This window comes from Mercenaria mercenaria, chromosome 15 (assembly GCF_021730395.1).
Source record: "Mercenaria mercenaria strain notata chromosome 15, MADL_Memer_1, whole genome shotgun sequence".
NCBI classification, from domain to species: Eukaryota; Metazoa; Mollusca; class Bivalvia; order Venerida; family Veneridae; genus Mercenaria; species Mercenaria mercenaria.
This window is the reverse complement of record NC_069375.1, coordinates 68,740,722-68,759,066: the sequence shown is the minus strand read 5'-3', so window position 1 is coordinate 68,759,066 and position 18,345 is coordinate 68,740,722. Positions and strand designations below refer to the sequence as shown.

The 18,345-nt window shown below is 35.4% G+C and overlaps 1 protein-coding gene across 1 annotated transcript in view; it reads right to left on the bottom strand.

The window, feature by feature from the left end:
- LOC123557436 (E3 ubiquitin-protein ligase COP1-like) overlaps window positions 1–18,345 on the bottom strand; it is a 67,145-nt gene that overhangs the window by 26,910 nt on the left and 21,890 nt on the right. Inside the window, exons 8-16 of the mRNA XM_045348890.2 lie at window positions 18,052–18,093; window positions 17,380–17,466; window positions 13,237–13,348; window positions 12,079–12,214; window positions 10,772–10,915; window positions 10,193–10,301; window positions 7,450–7,531; window positions 6,846–6,962; window positions 1,984–2,101 (exon numbers count right to left, since the gene is read on the bottom strand). Coding sequence (XP_045204825.1) covers window positions 1,984–2,101; window positions 6,846–6,962; window positions 7,450–7,531; window positions 10,193–10,301; window positions 10,772–10,915; window positions 12,079–12,214; window positions 13,237–13,348; window positions 17,380–17,466; window positions 18,052–18,093 — 947 coding nt within the window. The remainder of the gene's footprint in view (window positions 1–1,983; window positions 2,102–6,845; window positions 6,963–7,449; window positions 7,532–10,192; window positions 10,302–10,771; window positions 10,916–12,078; window positions 12,215–13,236; window positions 13,349–17,379; window positions 17,467–18,051; window positions 18,094–18,345) is intronic.

Sequence of the window (18,345 nt, the reverse complement as noted above, 5' to 3'; positions counted from 1 at the left end):
ACCGCACATGACCCTGTTTCGAACTTGACCTAGATATCATCAAGATGAACATTCAGACCAATTTTCATACAGATCACATGAAAAATATGGCCTTTAGAGAGGTCACAAGGTTTTTCTATTATTTGACCTACTGACCTAGTTTTTGAAGGCACGTGACCCACTTTCAAACTTGACCTAGATATCACCAAGATGAACATTCAGACCAACTTTCATACAGATCCCATGAAAAATATGGCCTCTAGAGAGGTCACAAGGTTTTTCTATTATTTGACCTACTGACCTAGTTTTTGATGGCACGTGACCCAGTTTCGAACTTGACCTAGATATCATCAAGGTGAACATTCTGACCAATTTTCATGAAATCTCATGAAATATATGGCCTCTAGAGAGGTCACAAGGTTTTTCTATTTTTAGACCTACTGACCTAGTTCTTGACTGCACGTGACCCAGTTTCGAACTTGACCTAGATATCATCAAGATGAACATTCAGACCAACTTTCATACAGATCCCATGAAAAATATGGCCTTCAGAGAGGTCACAAGGTTTTTCTATTATTTGACCTACTGACCTAGTTTTTGACGGCACGTGACCCAGTTTCGAACTTGATCTAGATATCATCAAGGTGAACGTTCTGACCAATTTTCATGAAGATCTTGTGAAATATATGGCCTCTAGAGAGGTCACAAGGTTTTCTATTTTTAGACCTACTGACCTAGTTTTTGACGGCACGTGACCCAGTTTCGAACTTGACCTAGATATCATCAAGGTGAACATTCTGACCAATTTTCATGAAGATCTTGTGAAATATATGGCCTCTTGAGAGGTCACAAGGTTTTTCTATTTTAAGACCTACTGACCTAGTTTTTGAAGGCACGTGACCTACTTTCGAACTTGACCTAGATATCATCAAGGTGAACATTCTGATTAATTTTCATGAAGATCTCATGAAATATATGGCCTCTAGAGAGGTCACAAGGTTTTTCTATTTTTAGACCTACTGACCTAGTTTTTGACTGCACGTGACCCAGTTTCGAACTTGACCTAGATATTATCAAGATGAACATTCAGACCAACTTTCATACAGATCCCATGAAAAAAATGGCCTTTAGAGAGGTCACAAGGTTTTTCTATTATTTAACCTACTGACCTAGTTTTAGACGGCACGTGACCCAGTTTCGAACTTGACCTAGATATCATCAAGGTGAACGTTCTGACCAATTTTCATGAAGATCTTATGAAATATATGGCCTCTAGAGAGGTCACAAGGTTTTTCTATTTTTAGACCTACTGACCTAGTTTTTGATGGCAGGTGACCCAGTTTCGAACTTGACCTAGAGATCATCAAGGTGAACATTCTGACCAATTTTCATGAAGATCTTGTGAAATATATGGCCTCTAGAGAGGTCACAAGGTTTTTCAATTTTTAGACCTACTGACCTAGTTTTTGATGGCACGTGACCCAGTTTCGAACTTGACCTAGATATCATCAAGATGAACATTCTGACCAACTTTCATAAAGATCCAATGAAAAATGTGACCTCTAGAGTGGTCACAAGCAAAAGTTTACGGACGCACAGACGCACGCACGGACGACGGACACCGGGCGATCACAAAAGTTCACCTTGTCACTTCGTGACAGGTGAGCTAAAAACAGAAATAAAACATAATCAAATAAGATTTCAATTACTTGAAACTGGTTACAGTTAAATGCATTTTTTTGCCAGAAATGTTACTTCTTTGTCGTGTCACAATTAACTTAAACAGTAACCAGCCTGATATTATTCCTAAAATCGTATCTGTGCAGTTTGATCATGATCTGCACTGTTCACCACTCAATCAGTATCTTTTTGGTAAGCACCCTTTTTAACAATTAATAGTACTGTCCAAATTGAAAGATGGACCATTCATCACAGAAATTTAGCAGGGTAAGGTTTAAATGGAGTGAAATACAGCATATTAAACTAAATGTGTTTCCAACTTACGCAGAGACTAGTTCTGTGTAATTGAGAAATTTGGTGTATGAGACGGCTTTCTTGTGTCCACGGAACACCATGACCGGCTGTTTCTGGTTTCTGAGATCATAGTAATGTACACAATGGTCTGAAATATAAGTATATGTCATATCATTGCAGCTCAGATTTTCAAAAATTGCACTGAACACTGTAAATTTCAGAAAAAAAGTCAGTAGAGGTCAATAAAATCCATCAATATCACATCTAAGATGAAATTTAAGAATTTAAGTTGATAAAGTTTAAGAATTCATTGTATTGGTATAAATCTCTTTTTACTCTGTCAAAATCTAAATAATCATGGATTTTCATTTTCTAGAGATAAAATAAATGAGAAGTGCATTTGTTTGTTCAGAGCTGAATTTGGCTGATTAACACAACCAGAAAATGCATAAAGTAATTTTCTCAACAAGAGCTGTCCATAAGACAGCGCGCTCCACTATTCGGGGTTTGATAGTAAAATGAATATATGTCTGAATAAGAGACCTCTACTTTAAAAGGAAGATACACCAAGGGGCATAATTCCATCAAATACACAAACTTGAGTTATTAGGATTATTACAACACATGCAGATGATAATGATAAAGATATATTTTGAGTTTCAAGTCATTATCTTATATAGTACCAAAGTTATGTCCAGAAAACGAAGTTTGTAAAAAAATTTAAGTATAAAAGGGGCATAATCTGGTCAAAAATACAAACCAGAGTTATGGGGATTGTTACCATACATGCAGATGATGATGATAAAGATACATTTTAAGTTTCAAGTCTTTATCTTATACTGCATTTAAGTAGTATCCATAAAGCAAGATTGCAACAAGAGGACCATGATGGTCCTGAATCGCTCACCTCTTCCCACATGACCCAGTTTTGAGTATGACGTCGTTTTTTCTATTATTTGACATAGTGACCTAGTTTTGAACTTGACCTAGGTATTATCAAGATAAAAATTCTGACCAATTTTCATGAAGATCCATTGAAAAATATGGTCTCTAGAGAGGTAACAAGGTTTTTCTATTATTTGACAAATTGACCTAGTTTTCGAAGGTACATGACCCTGTTTTGAACTTTACCTAGATATCATCAAGGTGAACATTCTCACTAATTTTCATGAAGATCTCATGAAAAATATGGCCTCTAGAGAGGTCACAAGGTTTTTCTATTTTTATACCTACTGGCCTAGTTTTTGACCGCACGTGACCCGGTTTCGAAACTGACCTAGATATCATCAAGGTGAACATTCAGATCAATTTTCATGAAGATCCATTGAAAAATATGGCCTCTAGAGAGGTCGAAAGATTTTCATAATTTTAGACCTACTGACCTAGTTTATGACCGCACGTGACCCAGTTTCAAACCTGACCTAGATATCATCAAGATGAACATTCAGACCAACTTTCATACAGATCCCATGAAAAGTATGGCCTCTAGAGAGGTCACAAGGTTTTTTTTATTATTTGACCTACTGACCTAGTTTTTTAAGGCACATGACCCAGTTTCAAACTTAACCTAGATATCATCAAGGTGAACATTCTGACCAATTTTCATGAAGATCCATTCACAAGTATGGCCTCTAGAGAGGTCACAAGGTTTTTCTATTTTTAGACCTTCTGACCTAGTTTTTGACCGCAGTTGACCCAGTTTCGAACTTGACCTAGATATCATCAAGATGAACATTCTGACCAATTTTCATACAGATCACATGAAAAATATGGCCTTTAGAGAGGTCACAAGGTTTTTCTATTATTTGACCTACTGACCTAGTTTTTGAAGGCACGTTACCCACTTTCGAACTTGACCTAGATATCATCAAGATGAACATTCAGACCAACTTTCATACAGATCCCATGAAAAATATGGCCTCTAGAGAGGTCACAAGGTTTTTCTATTATTTGACCTACTGACCTAGTTTTTGAAGGCACATGACCCAGTTTCGAACTTGACCTAGATATCATCAAGATGAACATTCTGACCAACTTTCATGAAGATCTCATGAAATATATGGCCTCTAGAGAGGTCACAATGTTTTTCTATTTTTAGACCTACTGACCTAGTTTTTGACCGCACGTGACCCAGTTTCGAATTTGACCTAGATATCATCAAGATGAACATTCTGACCAATTTTCATACAGATCACATGAAAAATATGGCCTTTAGAGAGGTCACAAGGTTTTTCTATTATTTGACCTACTGACCTAGTTTTTGAAGGCACGTTACCCACTTTCGAACTTGACCTAGATATCATCAAGATGAACATTCAGACCAACTTTCATACAGATCCCATGAAAAATATGGCCTCTAGAGAGGTCACAAGGTTTTTCTATTATTTGACCTACTGACCTAGTTTTTGAAGGCACATGACCCAGTTTCGAACTTGACCTAGATATCATCAAGATGAACATTCTGACCAACTTTCATGAAGATCTCATGAAATATATGGCCTCTAGAGAGGTCACAATGTTTTTCTATTTTTAGACCTACTGACCTAGTTTTTGACCGCACGTGACCCAGTTTCGAATTTGACCTAGATATCATCAAGATGAACATTCTGACCAACTTTCATACAGATCCCATGAAAAATATGGCCTCTAGAGAGGTCACAAGGTTTTTCTATTATTTGACCTACTGACCTAGTTTTTGAAGGCACGTGACCCAGTTTCGAACTTGACCTAGATATCATCAAGGTAAACGTTCTGACCAATTTTCATGAAGATCTTGTGAAATATATGGCCTCTAGAGAGGTCACAAGGTTTTTCTATTTTCAGACCTACTGACCTAGTTTTTGACGGCACGTGACCCAGTTTCGAACTTGACCTAGATATCATCAAGGTGAACATTCTGACCAATTTTCATGAAGATCTTGTGAAATATATGGCCTCTAGAGAGGTCACAAGGTTTTTCTATTTTTAGACCTACTGACCTAGTTTTTGATGGCACGTGACCCAATATCGAACTTGACCTAGATATCATCAAGATAAACATTCTGACCAACTTTCATAAAGATCCCATGAAAAATGTGACCTCTAGAGTGGTCACAAGCAAAAGTTTACGGACGGACGCACGCACGCACGGACGGACGACGGACACCGCGCGATCACAAAAGCTCACCTTGTCACTTTGTGACAGGTGAGCTAAAAAAGTTCAAGTACAAAAGGGATATAATTCTGTCAAAAACACAATTAGAGTTATAGGGTATGTAGCCACACATGCAGATGATAATAAATAAATACTTTTAATTTCAAGTCATTATCTTTTAAAGTACCAAAGATATGTCTATAAACAAGGCTTTCGAAAAAATTTAACATGAAAATAATTCAAAGTAAAACTCCTTGGTGACCTTGACCTTGGGTATAATGGGCCCAGCCCCTACACATACTTTGTATGTATGCTGGACAATGTTTATTTGAACTTACAGTAGGGTATAAGCAAAAGTAACAAAGATATGACAGAAAATAAAAGGTTGCTAAAAAACTTTAACCTTAAAAATAACCTAAGTATAAGACCTTTGTGACCTTGACCTTGGGTATAATGGGCTCAGCCCCTATACATACATTGTTTGTATACTGGACAATGTTTATGTGAAGTTACAGTAAGATATAAGCAATAGCAACAAAGCTATGACAGAAAAACAAAGGTTGCCGAAAAACTTTAACCTTAAAAATAACCTAAGTATAAGACCTTGGTGACCTTGACCTTGGTCATAATGGGCTCAGCCCCTATACATACTTTGTTTGTATACTGGACAATGTTTATGTGAAGTTTCAGTAAGATATAAGCAATATTAACAAAGTTATGACAGAAAAACAAAGGTTGCCGAAAAACTTTAACCTTAAAAATAACCTAAGTATAACAGCCTGGTGACCTTGACCTTGAGTATTATGGGCTCAGCCCCTACACATATATTGTTTGTATACTGGACAATGTTTATGTGAAGTTACAGTAAGATATAAGCAATTGTAACAAAGATATGACAGAAAAACAAAGGTTGCTGAAAAACTTTAACCAAGAAGGGTCACGCCGACGCCGGGGCGAGTAGTATAGCCCCCCACTATTCTCCAAATAGTGGAGCTAAAAATGTTAAAGGTATACTTGACCCAAACATAGCAAATTGTTTCAAACCTAATGCATAGTACTGTTAATACAATAAACTTGTACATTATATATTTTACATTAACTTTATGTAGTAACTGTTTTATGTTTTCAGGTATGAAATTTGGGTCTAATATACTGTAAAATCATTTAATTTCGTGGGCATGAAATTCTGTGGTTTTGGTCGAAATGGTATTTTCGTGGGGATATGAATTCGTGGATTTCAACTTCTGAACATAAAATGAAAGGGAATTGTACTTGTTCATTGGGATTAAATTTCGTGGATTGACTCAACCACGAAATCCACGAAAATTAGTCCCCCACGAATATTAATTATTTCACAGTACCTTATAATAACAAACATTTAACCCTTACCCAGCTGGCAGCAAGTGATTCTACATTTGCGCCCAGTGCTTACCAAGATCAGCGTGCACATCCATGCAGTCTGATCATGGTCTGCACTGTTTGCCATTTAGTCAGTATCTTTTTGGTAAGCATCCATTTTAACAGTTAATGGTACTGTCCCAATTGAAAGATGGACAAATACATTATAGAAATTTAGCAGGGTAAGGGTTAATTTTTCAATATAAATGAACGCAATATCCTAAAACACAAACACTTAAGGTTCGTAAATTCTTAACACCGAAAAAAGAAGACTGCTTACCATGAAAACACTGAAGAAAGCCTTCGTAAAAATTATTTGCACAATTATACGGATATCAAACTCTGGTGTAAAACTTCTTACCAGCTGATCCAAATGCTAGATGGTATCGACTGTCAGGGTTAAATTTTACACAACAAACATTTGCCTTTGCTTCTATACTCGTTATAGAATTTTCTTCATTTGTTGACCATAATTTCACTGAAATGAAGAAAACCTACATGTATATGACCATCATTCAACTCCTAATGTTTTTGTTTAATAAGGGAGATTTAATTTACACATCTTTGCAATAAGATTTCAATTATGTATGCTAATCCAATTACATTCAATGAATTAAATTAGTGCTGTGTTCAGTTTCCAACAGATACCTTTCACTGAAAAAAATTGTGCAGCTGTTTATAAGAAAATTTCATTTGACTATAAGAGATAACAATGGTTTTAAAACATATAGAAGGATCAAAATAGATCATCTCATTGACTTAGGTTATTAAAATAAGTTTGGAAACGAGTATCAAAACTCTAGAATCTGATTGGTTGATTCTTAGTTCAAATTTTGAAATGGACCAATGACAAGGCAACATTCTTGGACTGGTCTCCAAATTGAGATTTTTAACCTTTGAATTAAGTGAGATACTTACTAATGGGAGTATTGAGTGTACGAAGGGAAGCATTGAGTGTACTATACCTTTTGCATCATCTGATCCAGATGCTATCTGCCCTGGATCCATCCGGTTAAAATCCACACTCCAACATCTTTTCTCATGCTCCTAAAAATAGAAACAGTCACTTTAACATTTTACCATAACTGTGATACATTGTACCAATTTCTATTGATTAGTCAAGTTACATCAGTCAAGATTATACCCCTATTTTTTTTTTGCTTTTTGAGACAGGTCCAAATTGATGAAAATTGCAGCTTTTAACATCTAAACTGGGAATTTTTGACAACCAAATTTACAATAGCCTACTACTCCTATTATATTTCATCAAATTTTGCTGTATAATACACAATTCCAGTTCAATAAAATTTAAACATTTTTCTGGCTCATTTTTCTAAGCTGAGATCGATTTATTTCATGATCAAAATGTTTGAAAAACAGTCTCCACCTGCTTTGTAAAATTCCCATATCTAATCCTGCAATATTGTGTAGCTCTGAAAGTTTGGTGATATTACCTCTTTTGCAGAGTCCTTTCAGGAAATTTTAGGTCAGATATTGTGACAAGAGGGTTATGATGACCCTGAATTGCTCACCTGAGTAATATGAGCTGCGTTTCAAATGGCAAACTGACGCTAAAATATTAGAAAGTAGGTCAGTTGGTCACATTCATGGTCACTGAAAGTCAGTTTTAAGATTAATGTGCAAAACTGTACATGTCATCCGAATTTCAAGGCTGTATCTTAAAAAACAAGAAAGTAGGTCAGTAGGTCAAGGTCAGAGTCAAGTGACTCCTAATTTCTTGGGGTCATCAGGTAATTATAATTAAACAGTCTAGGAAATATCATCTGATAATTTTTGAAGTATTTATTTCTAAATAACTCGTAAAACATGTGACCCCGAGGGCGGGGCCTCTTTTCATCTAAGGGGCATAATTTGAACAGTCTTGTTAGAGATACACTAGGCAATGCTACATACCAAATATCGCCTAGGCCTTGAACTTTCAGAAATGAAGATTTTTATTTTTTCCCTATACATGCCGTGTAAGTCTATGTTTAATTTGGGACCCTCAGGGCAGGGCCTCTTTTCATCCCAGGGGCATAATTTAAACAATTTTGGTAGAGGTCCACAAGGCAATTAAGCATACCAAATATTAAAAGCCTATGCCTTGCAGTTTCAGGCAAGATTTTTAAAGTTTTTTTCCTATATGTCTATGTAAAACTTGACCACCCCCCCCCACCCCCCACCCCGGGCGGGGCCTCTTTTCACCCCAGGGGCATAATTTGAACAATCTTGGTAGAGGACCAAAAGGCAATGCTTCATACCAAATATCAAAGGCCTAGGTCTTGTGGTTTCAGACAAGAAGATTTTCCAAGTTTTTTTCTATACAAGTCTATGTAAAACTTGGGACCGCCGGGGCAGGGCCTCTTTTCAGACCAGGGGCACAATTTGAACATTCTTGATAGAGGACCATTAGATGATGTCACATGCCAAATATCAAGGCTGTATGCCTTGCAGTTTTGGACAAGAAGATTTTTAAAGTTTTTCCTTTTGATTGCCATGGCAACCAGAGTTCTGCATGGAATTCAATTCTTTGAACAATTTTGAAAGGGGGCCACCCAAGGATCATTCCTTTGAAGTTTGGTGTAATTCTGCTCAATGGTTTTCAAGAAGATGATTTTTTTAGAAAATGTTGACGGACACACGACGGACGACTGACGACACACAACAGACATTTAGCAGTCACAAAAGCTCACCATGAGCCTTTGGCTCAGGTGAGCTAAAAAGCTATCTTTTTTTTATTGGGAATGGGCCAATTTACCAGTACAAAACACATATGGAAAAAGATGGCCGAGATATACAGTCTTCTAAGTAAGACTTGTCACTGGATACAGCGGTTTTTTCCCAAATGATTAAGATTTAAAATATATAATGCTTGATGGATTATAATTTTTCAGCTTCCTTGGATAGAGTTATTCTAGGCAAGAGGACATTTGTTTCTTTATTCCACATTAGATTTCCATATTATTTAATTCTGTAAGCATGAAATTTAACAAGAGGGCCATGTTGGCAATAGATCGGTCACCAGACTTACATTGCTTGCTTGAACAGTTTTGGTAGAAGGGTATGTCAGGAAAATGTCAGGCTGTGAAATTATTTTGAATTAATGCCAGTGTTTCCTGACAATTCTTTTTTAAAAGAGTCTAATAAATATGGGCAGGTAATGCAAGAAGATTTTTGAAGTTTCCACTAAATATATATTTGGAAAAGTGACCATGTCCTCTTGTTGCCATGTTTTTTGACAAATCAGAGTAACATGAACAATCTTGGTAGAATGTTACATTAGAACCATTTGTGTGAACTTAGTTCAAATTCGGACTGGCATTTTAGGAGAAATGTCATTTGAGTTTTTTTCTATTTTAAGCTGTGGCAGCCCCTATGTGCAACCAAGTAGAGCAGTTTACATAATTTTTGAAAACCACAAAAGAAACATCCATGCCAAGCTTCACCAATTTCAAACACATATTTTTCGATATATTGTCTGAACAAAACTGTTCACGGTCGATGCCAGCAAGACGTTGGATGTAGAGTGGTCAAAATAGGCATTTTCAGTCTGCATGACTTCATGCTTAAAAACTTACAAAAAACAAAAAAAAACCAAAAAAAACAAAGAATTTGAAGGGAATTTTATGTGTTTACTGGGATTTAGGTTTAAGCACCAACAAAAATGAGCCCAGTAAAACTAGTTGTAACTTTAAAGTACATACGTACCTGAAATATTTTTGTTTTCTGTCCTGTAAATGCATCCCACAATGTAATAGCCCCCTCATAATCTGCACTTGCCAACATACTCTTGTGGTAAGCGCTCCAAGTTACACAGCTGAAAGCACAGTTTTCTATATTATTTGTGCCTGCATGTAATGTTATTTTTCAATTGCAACTTGCAACAGTGATTCCACCAGAAGTGGTTGGTAAATTTAGCTAGAAGACAGTGCAAGATATACAAGATGCTCCATTTCCAGAAGCTTCCTTGGTTTGGTCGTTTGTTTTTAGTGAAATGCACCAGTACACAAGATTCTTATCCAAAGATTTGTTATTTCAGCTGAAGGAAGCTTAATTCTCTTAACGTCACTTAGCAGGTTTAGATTTTTACTCACATTTGTAGTAGTTTGAGTAGCTGGCTTTCAACAAAAACCTGTGGGTGTATTGCCCTCTGAGATTTCTAACAACCAAACTGGCTTGTGAGGGATCGGCAATTCTGCCCTGGTGACCGCCCACGCCCGAAACAATCTCTAGAGGGGTACAAGTGGTCTCCCTTTAATTTCAAAATTTGAAAAAAAAAAACCTTACCTTATTTTAGAATTACATGTCATTTCGCTGATTGGGTAATGTATATCTACAACATCTTTTATTACGGTGCCATACTCAAACACTTTTATCTTCTTTGTCACACCGGCAATAGCAAAGAAATCACAGTCACGATCAAACTCTATACTGTAAAATAGAGAAAAACACGGTGTACATAAATAGACTGACTTAGTAGCATAAACAAACAGATTGCTTTGATAACATCCTTCATTATATAGATATCCCTTTTTGACGGTTATTCGAATATGACCTTTTAAACACACAACTATATGACAATGCTCACTGTGGGGAATCACATGTTCAAAATAATCTGTAAACCAAAGTAAATTTAAGCAAGTTTTGCTCTAAATCTAAAATATAGCTTATGTTTTGGCAATGTACATGTATTCTATATCTACTCAACATACATTTCAATTACAATCACCCTCTAATTACTTTGACCACTCCCAAGGAACTAGGACTTCTTATTTCAGTAAGTGTTCGTAACAATTGGAAATCTATCATCATTATAAACCACAAAATTATTTAACAACTTCTGTTAGCCATATGTTGGGTTAACCGTTATGTTTAAATCTCATATCTTAACATGGTAGGGAATTCATTCATGTTCTGAAAATATCATTATGGTTTAGAGATTATTTTGATCATGTGATTCTCCACAGTGAATGCTGCAGTGGGATTATGAACATCACAGGAAGGAAAAGAAAAACTCTCAGATTCTACAATGAAACTAACTGAAACATCTATACATTTCTATCTAACCTTTACAAAAGCTATTTAAGAAAGAGAACACATTTGCATTTAAGTATCAAACTTAAGTGTTTATGTCACCATTGATAGCCTAAACTGAATTCTGCGAAATCATTAAATTCTATGAGCATGACATTTTATAATAATGGTTTGGTCATAAATAGCTATTTCGTCTGCATATGAATTTGTAGATTTCAAACACTGAATATCAAATGAATGGCCATTTTACTTGTTTGTTGCAATTTAATTTTACCGCCAAATCATCAAACTTTAGTCCACCATGTATATAAATGATTTCATAGCACAGACTTTTGTAACAAACAGGACCTTCACTGCCAGGTGCTATTCAGGTTGCCAAGTTCTAATCAGTATTCGAGCCTCACTCTGCATTCTGATGCAGAAGATTTTGCGGCTCTGCCATGACACTTCTCCATGTCTGACAAAGTGCAGTAGGATAAAGACATGACAAATACAGAAAACAAACACAAAATAATATTTGTCTTGAGACCCCGACAGAATAAAAACAAAAACATTCTCACCTTGAAACAATACTTGAACTGTTATAAATATCACTTGCATAGCTTAGAGTGGCTAGAGGCCTAAATGAACTGAAGCGAGTAAATTTAGAGAGACTTTCTGTGAAATCTTCTAATCCCCCACCACTTTCAGGATCACCTGAAACAGAAAATGCAACATGAAATCTGAAATCGAAGTGTCAAACATTTCAACAACATTAAATCACTCATTTCATATTTATAAACAGACATAAATATCTAAAAGAAAAATATTTCACTTCACAATGTCTCTTTCCTGTTAAAAAGCTCACATGACAATATGTTTGTGTGCTTGTTTGTGTTAAAGGCCACTCTTTCAGCAGTATTTCAAACATGTAACAGAGTTCAGTCACAGTAATTTTACTAGTATTCTCTGCTAGTACCTCACTTCTCCACTTGTATCAGAATCAAAATCATCATGGGGGAATACACATTGCATCCAAGGATCTAATTTGTAATCTCTCAATTTATAATCTATGAGCTCTATCGCTGTATCTGGGTAGACTAAGTAGTTTAGCTTTAACAACACAGGCTCTGTGAAATCTGTTTACACTTATAAAGAACAAACAAGAGCACTGCCTTAAGAGTGCAGACGCTCATCTGAGCTTTTTGTCTCTATATAATAGCCCTACCTGTATGTTTTTATGATATTTTCTATGTCCAAACTGACCAGAATTCTTGCAAAAAGCAGGATGTAGTTATGTTTCTTGCTGTACACAGTCAGCTTTTTATGGTGAACAAGTGTTGCAAGTTTTAAAGCAATAGCTTTGATAGTTTAGGAGAAAAGCTGACCTAAACATAAAACTTAACCAGCTAATGCCGTAGCAGATCAAGCGATGACAGATGAGCTAAAAACTGATCACTTCCACATATTGTACAGTAAACACTTCCATAATCCAGCTAGATGACTTCCTTACAATAACAATTCTACACCCCCATCCTAGGTTTCCACAACAATAGATTTGAGCTGCGCCATGAGAAAACCAGTCTGGTCAGGATCCATGTTGTTTGCTAATGGTTTCTAATTGCAATAGGCTTTGAAAGTGAAAAGCATGGATCCTGACCAGAGATGCGCAGGCTGGTCTGGATCCATGCTGGTCACAAAGGCACTATGTTGGTTTTCTAATAGCATGGCTCATTTACCTGAGTAATCATCTTTGCGTATACTGAAGTAACACTGCTGAAGATCATCAAAATGCTGGTTTACTTTTTTCCGCCTTGATGCTACAGATGTTTGCAACCAGGATTTACCAGACTACAACATGCAAAATAACAAAATTTTAAACCTTTCCATGCTAAAGTTATACAATTAACTTGTCCATCTTCCAATTAGGAAGTACCATTTAAGAAATAAAATGATTTTTTTCGGTGTTCATGCAAAATGAATGAAAAATATAATAGGCAAATCCATGAATTGCGCTAGCAATTCATGTTGAATTTCCCGATTCTATTCTGTCATTCATTTCGCATGAACACCAAATATTCTGGCCAAATCTTAATGAAACTTTGTCAGAATCTTACCTTGGAGGAGTTTGATATTGGAACATCTGGGGTCAAAATCTAGGTCACCAGGTCAAATCAAAGGAAAAGCTTATTAACATTCTAGAGGCTACGTTCATGACTGCATCTTCATGAAACTTGTCCAGAATATTAATCTTGATGATCTTTAGGTCAAGTTGGAATCTGGGTTGGTTGAGGTCAAGTACTAGGTCACCAGGTCAAATAAAAAGAAAAGCTTGTTAACACTATACAGGCCACATTTATGACCACATCTTATTGAAACTTGATCAGAATGATTATCTTGATGATCTTTAGGTCATGTTTAAATCCAAATCAGGTGGGGTCAAAAACTAGGTCACCAGATCAAATCAAATGTAAGGCTTGTTAACTCTCTAGAGGCCACATTTATGATAATATCTCCATGAAACTTGGTCAGAATGTTCATCTTGATGATCTTTAAAGAGAATTCCGATAATTTTTTTCCTTTCATAGAATTTTTTTAAATTCATATATATGATAGGAAAATGTGTGCTGAAAACAATGAACAAATAAAAATAATAGGTCACCAGGCTTGTTTTTGTGAAAAATTGCTTTGAACACACCCACTGTTGCTGAAACTGCCAGCGATTTTTGAACATTTTCATAATTTTCTGCTTTTTTATAAATACCAACCAAAATATACATCCAGGCAGCACAATACGGTTTTTTCTTATTACAGATTTTATCATATACTTACTTGATATCACAGTCATATTTGCAATACTCTATCCTTACAATGATGGGTACAAATGAAACAAGAGGGCCATGATGGCCCTATATCGCTCACCTGTTATCATTGCACTTGAGGACAAGAAGGTCCTCAGAAAAAATATCTAAGTCCAAAGGACAGGAACAACAAAGGGAAGAAATTTAACCAAAAAGAAAAAAAAATTCTTACAAGGTACAGATATGTCAAAATACACCTAAAAATTGGAGGTACCATCCATGTTGTACCACAGAAAAGTGGTCTCGGTTTTTCCCTACGGCCAATAATAAAAAAGTTACTAAAAATAAGCTATTTATAGTAACGTAAAAGGGAAGTAATTATAAAAAAAATATTGTAAGTGAACAAAAGAAGGATCTGCCAAATAAATCTGTTGACATAAATGAAATTTCAGATCAGTATCTTCATTAGTTATGGAGATATTCCCATTTTAATTTGAAATAAAGGGAGGTAATTTGACATAAAATCAGTCCATAGTTATCTACCCTGATTGGCTCAGTCCAACTAATGACAATAATGAAATTTCAAATAAGTCCTATAAGTACTTACTGATATAAATCCATTTTGATTACAATCAGGGGAGGTAATCAAGATATAAAATAACTCTGGAATCTACGATTGGATCTGATTTGTCATGGAATCCAAGATTTATTGTTGTTGAAGATATTTTGGAAGTTTGTATCAAATAAAACCATAAATGAAGTCTCTATATGGCTGCAAAAGCCAAAATAGCCAATTTTGGACCTTTAAGGGGCCAAACTCTGGAACCCATGGGAATCTGCCATTCAAGAAAGATCCAAGATCTTGTGGTAATACAAGTTATGTGCAAGTTTGGTAAAAATCAAATCATAAATGAAGTTGCTATTGTGCAGACAAGGTCAAAATAGCTAATTTTGGCCCTTTCAGGGGCCATAACTCTGAAACCCATTACAGGATCTGGCCGGTTCAAGAAAGGAACCGAGATCTTATGGTGACACAAGTTCTGTGCAAGTTTTATTAAATTCAAATCATAAATGAAGCTGCTATTGTGCAGACAAGGTCAAAATAGCTAATTTTGGCCCTTTCAGGGGCCATAACTCTGGAACGCATAATGGAATCTGGCCAGTTCAAGAAAGGAACCAAGATCTTATGGTGATACAAGTTGTGTGCCAGTTTGGTAAAAATCAAATCATAAATAAAGCTGCTATTGTGCAGACAAGGTCAAAATAGCTAATTTTGGCCCTTTCAGGGGCCATAACTCTGGAACCCATAATGGGATCTGGCCAGTTCAAGAAAGGAACCGAGATCTTATGGTGATACAAGTTGTGTGCAAGTTTGGTTAAAATAAGATCATAAATGAAACCACTATCGTGCAGACAAGAAATTGTTGACGGACGCACGGACGCACGGACGGACGGACGCACAGACGACGGACGAAGGGCGATCACAAAAGCTCACCCTGTCACTATGTGACAGGTGAGCTAAAAAAAAAATTGTTTCATATTTACTTTTGTGAACTTTTTTCAATGAAAAATACCCATAGTGAAGAATATTTTTTTAAATTTTGAAAAAACTCTTTCATAGAATTTTTTCCTTTTTTTCTTGTGTATAGATAATTGTATTGTGAGCATAAAAATGGCTAAAAATGTATGGGTCACCAGGCTAAATTTTATGTTAAGACCGCTAGAAATCAAACTCCTGTTCGGACGGAAATGGCGCTAACCTGCCCAAATTGATTACATGTATGTCTACTAAAAGTTTTAAAAAAAAGTTTTAAAAATTCTTAATTCTTTCTATAATTGCATACTAAATAATCTGAAAGGTGATATTGTCTTATCAGTACTAAGTCAATTATCTTACATTATATGAACAACACTGTCTTTATACTAAAATGCGATGTGAAAACACAACCACAAAAATAGCAAGATACCCGTCAGGCATGATACTTGTCAATACAACATAAACCAGTATCAACATCTGATTACTGATATAACTTATCAAAAATGTTATTTCATTCAAGATTCCTCATATTTAAGATTGTCTGTAACATGTTTCAACAAATGTTGACTTCAGTTCAGTTTTCCATAGAAAGTGTCGGCTGCGCAGAAAGATGCGCATTAAAAACTATAGGAATTCCCTTTAAGTCAAGTGCAAATCTAGGTCAAGCTGGGTCAAAAATTAAAAGTAAAGCTTTTTTAACACTCTAAGAGGCCAAATTTATGACTATATCTTAATGAAACTTGGTCAGAATGTTTACCCTGACAATCCTTAAGTCAATTTCAAATCTGGGTCAGGTGGAGTAAAAAACTGGGTCACCTGGTCAAATCAAAGGAAAAACGTGCTGACACTCTGGAGGCAACATTTATGACTGTATCTTGACTTGGTCAGAATGTTAACCTTGATGTTCTTTAGGCCAACTTCGAATTTGGGTCATGTGGAATGTGACCTACTGACCTACTTTTTTGGGGTTTTTTTAGATACAGTTTTAAAATTTGGATGACATGTACAGTTTAGCACACCAATCTTAAAATTGACTTCAGTGACCATAAATATGACCTACTGACCTACTTTCTGAATATTTTAGCATCAGTTTGACATTTGAAACATAATAGCTCATATTACTCAGGTGAGCAATCCAGGGTCATCATGACCCTCTTGTTTACTTTAAGGCCAATGTGATTTTTTCATAATTTTAAGGGCCTTTTGATTTTTCCATAAGTCATGGGATGTCCAAACTTACCTAACTTATTATTAAAGAGAAGAAGAAATGAACAATTATAGTAAAATGTTTATTCTGAACTTCATTAGTATAAAATTCTGTAGTCTTTGCTATGGCAACTATTTCACAGAAACTTTAATTCATCAATTATTACTTTTAATGATAACATAACTGCAAATTTTTCTTGTGCAACAGAATTTAATTTCTAATTTACGGAGCAGTCTGAGTAAAGTATAAAGACAAATCCATAAAGTTTGTCAAAACCTTTAATAAAAACTTTTCATAATCAAGCCCCAAAATTTTTGGGAATGAAAATGGAACTTACATTTTTACTGCCATTGAAACCATCTTGACTTATCATAGAACTTCCTGATGCCACAGTTGGGTCAAAACTATTTGGAACTGAGTGGTCCTGAAAGAATACAATGACGTTTTTTTAATTTAATTGCCTTTCTATTCAGCTCTGTAGGTGGGAGAAAAAGTGAATGCAAAGGATACAATTGTGATTGCAAGTCAAGAAGGACTCGGTGGCAATTTGACAGAAGGCCAAGTATGAAGTATTTTTTCTCCACCTTTGAATCAGGTAGGGAAAGTGTCACTATATTTTACATACAGATTTGCTCAGACTCAACGAACAAATATGCTCGACTTATTGACAACTTTCAATGAATGGAATTTTTTTTTGTTTTTCCAATTTTTATTTCACTTCAGTACATTGACATTACGGTAATACATACATGATCATTATATGGATATATTACTTATTGACATTATATTTTAACATTACATATTTATCCATGTAATTTAACATAGTAAGAGGAAAAAGTATACTTTTAGTACATAATGTCAATCCCTGAAATGTTTTTCAAATATTGATGAGTGGATGGAAAAAGATAAATGAATAATGAGATGATGGAGTGTCTTTTATAGAAACAAGAGTTGAATGGAAATTCTGCTGAAAAGAAACAAGTCTAATTTTGGTATAGAAAGTACTTACAGGTAAATATGGGTATTTTTGTCTGTGTTCATTTATTCTGTCCTGAAATAGAAAAGAGTATTGGGTTTGCACAAGATTATCTCTTAAAGGTATTTATATTTTGTATTTTGTAAATGGTTGAGATTTTAAAGGGATATACTGAAGGTGTACTATATGTATAAATAAAATTTCATTAAACCAATATTTTTCACATTTCATTAGCATACGTAGTTAAGGAAGCTCTGCACACCTAACAAACTGGCTGTGATGGCGTAATATCATTTATCCAGAAAACAAAGAATAACGTCTGGATTC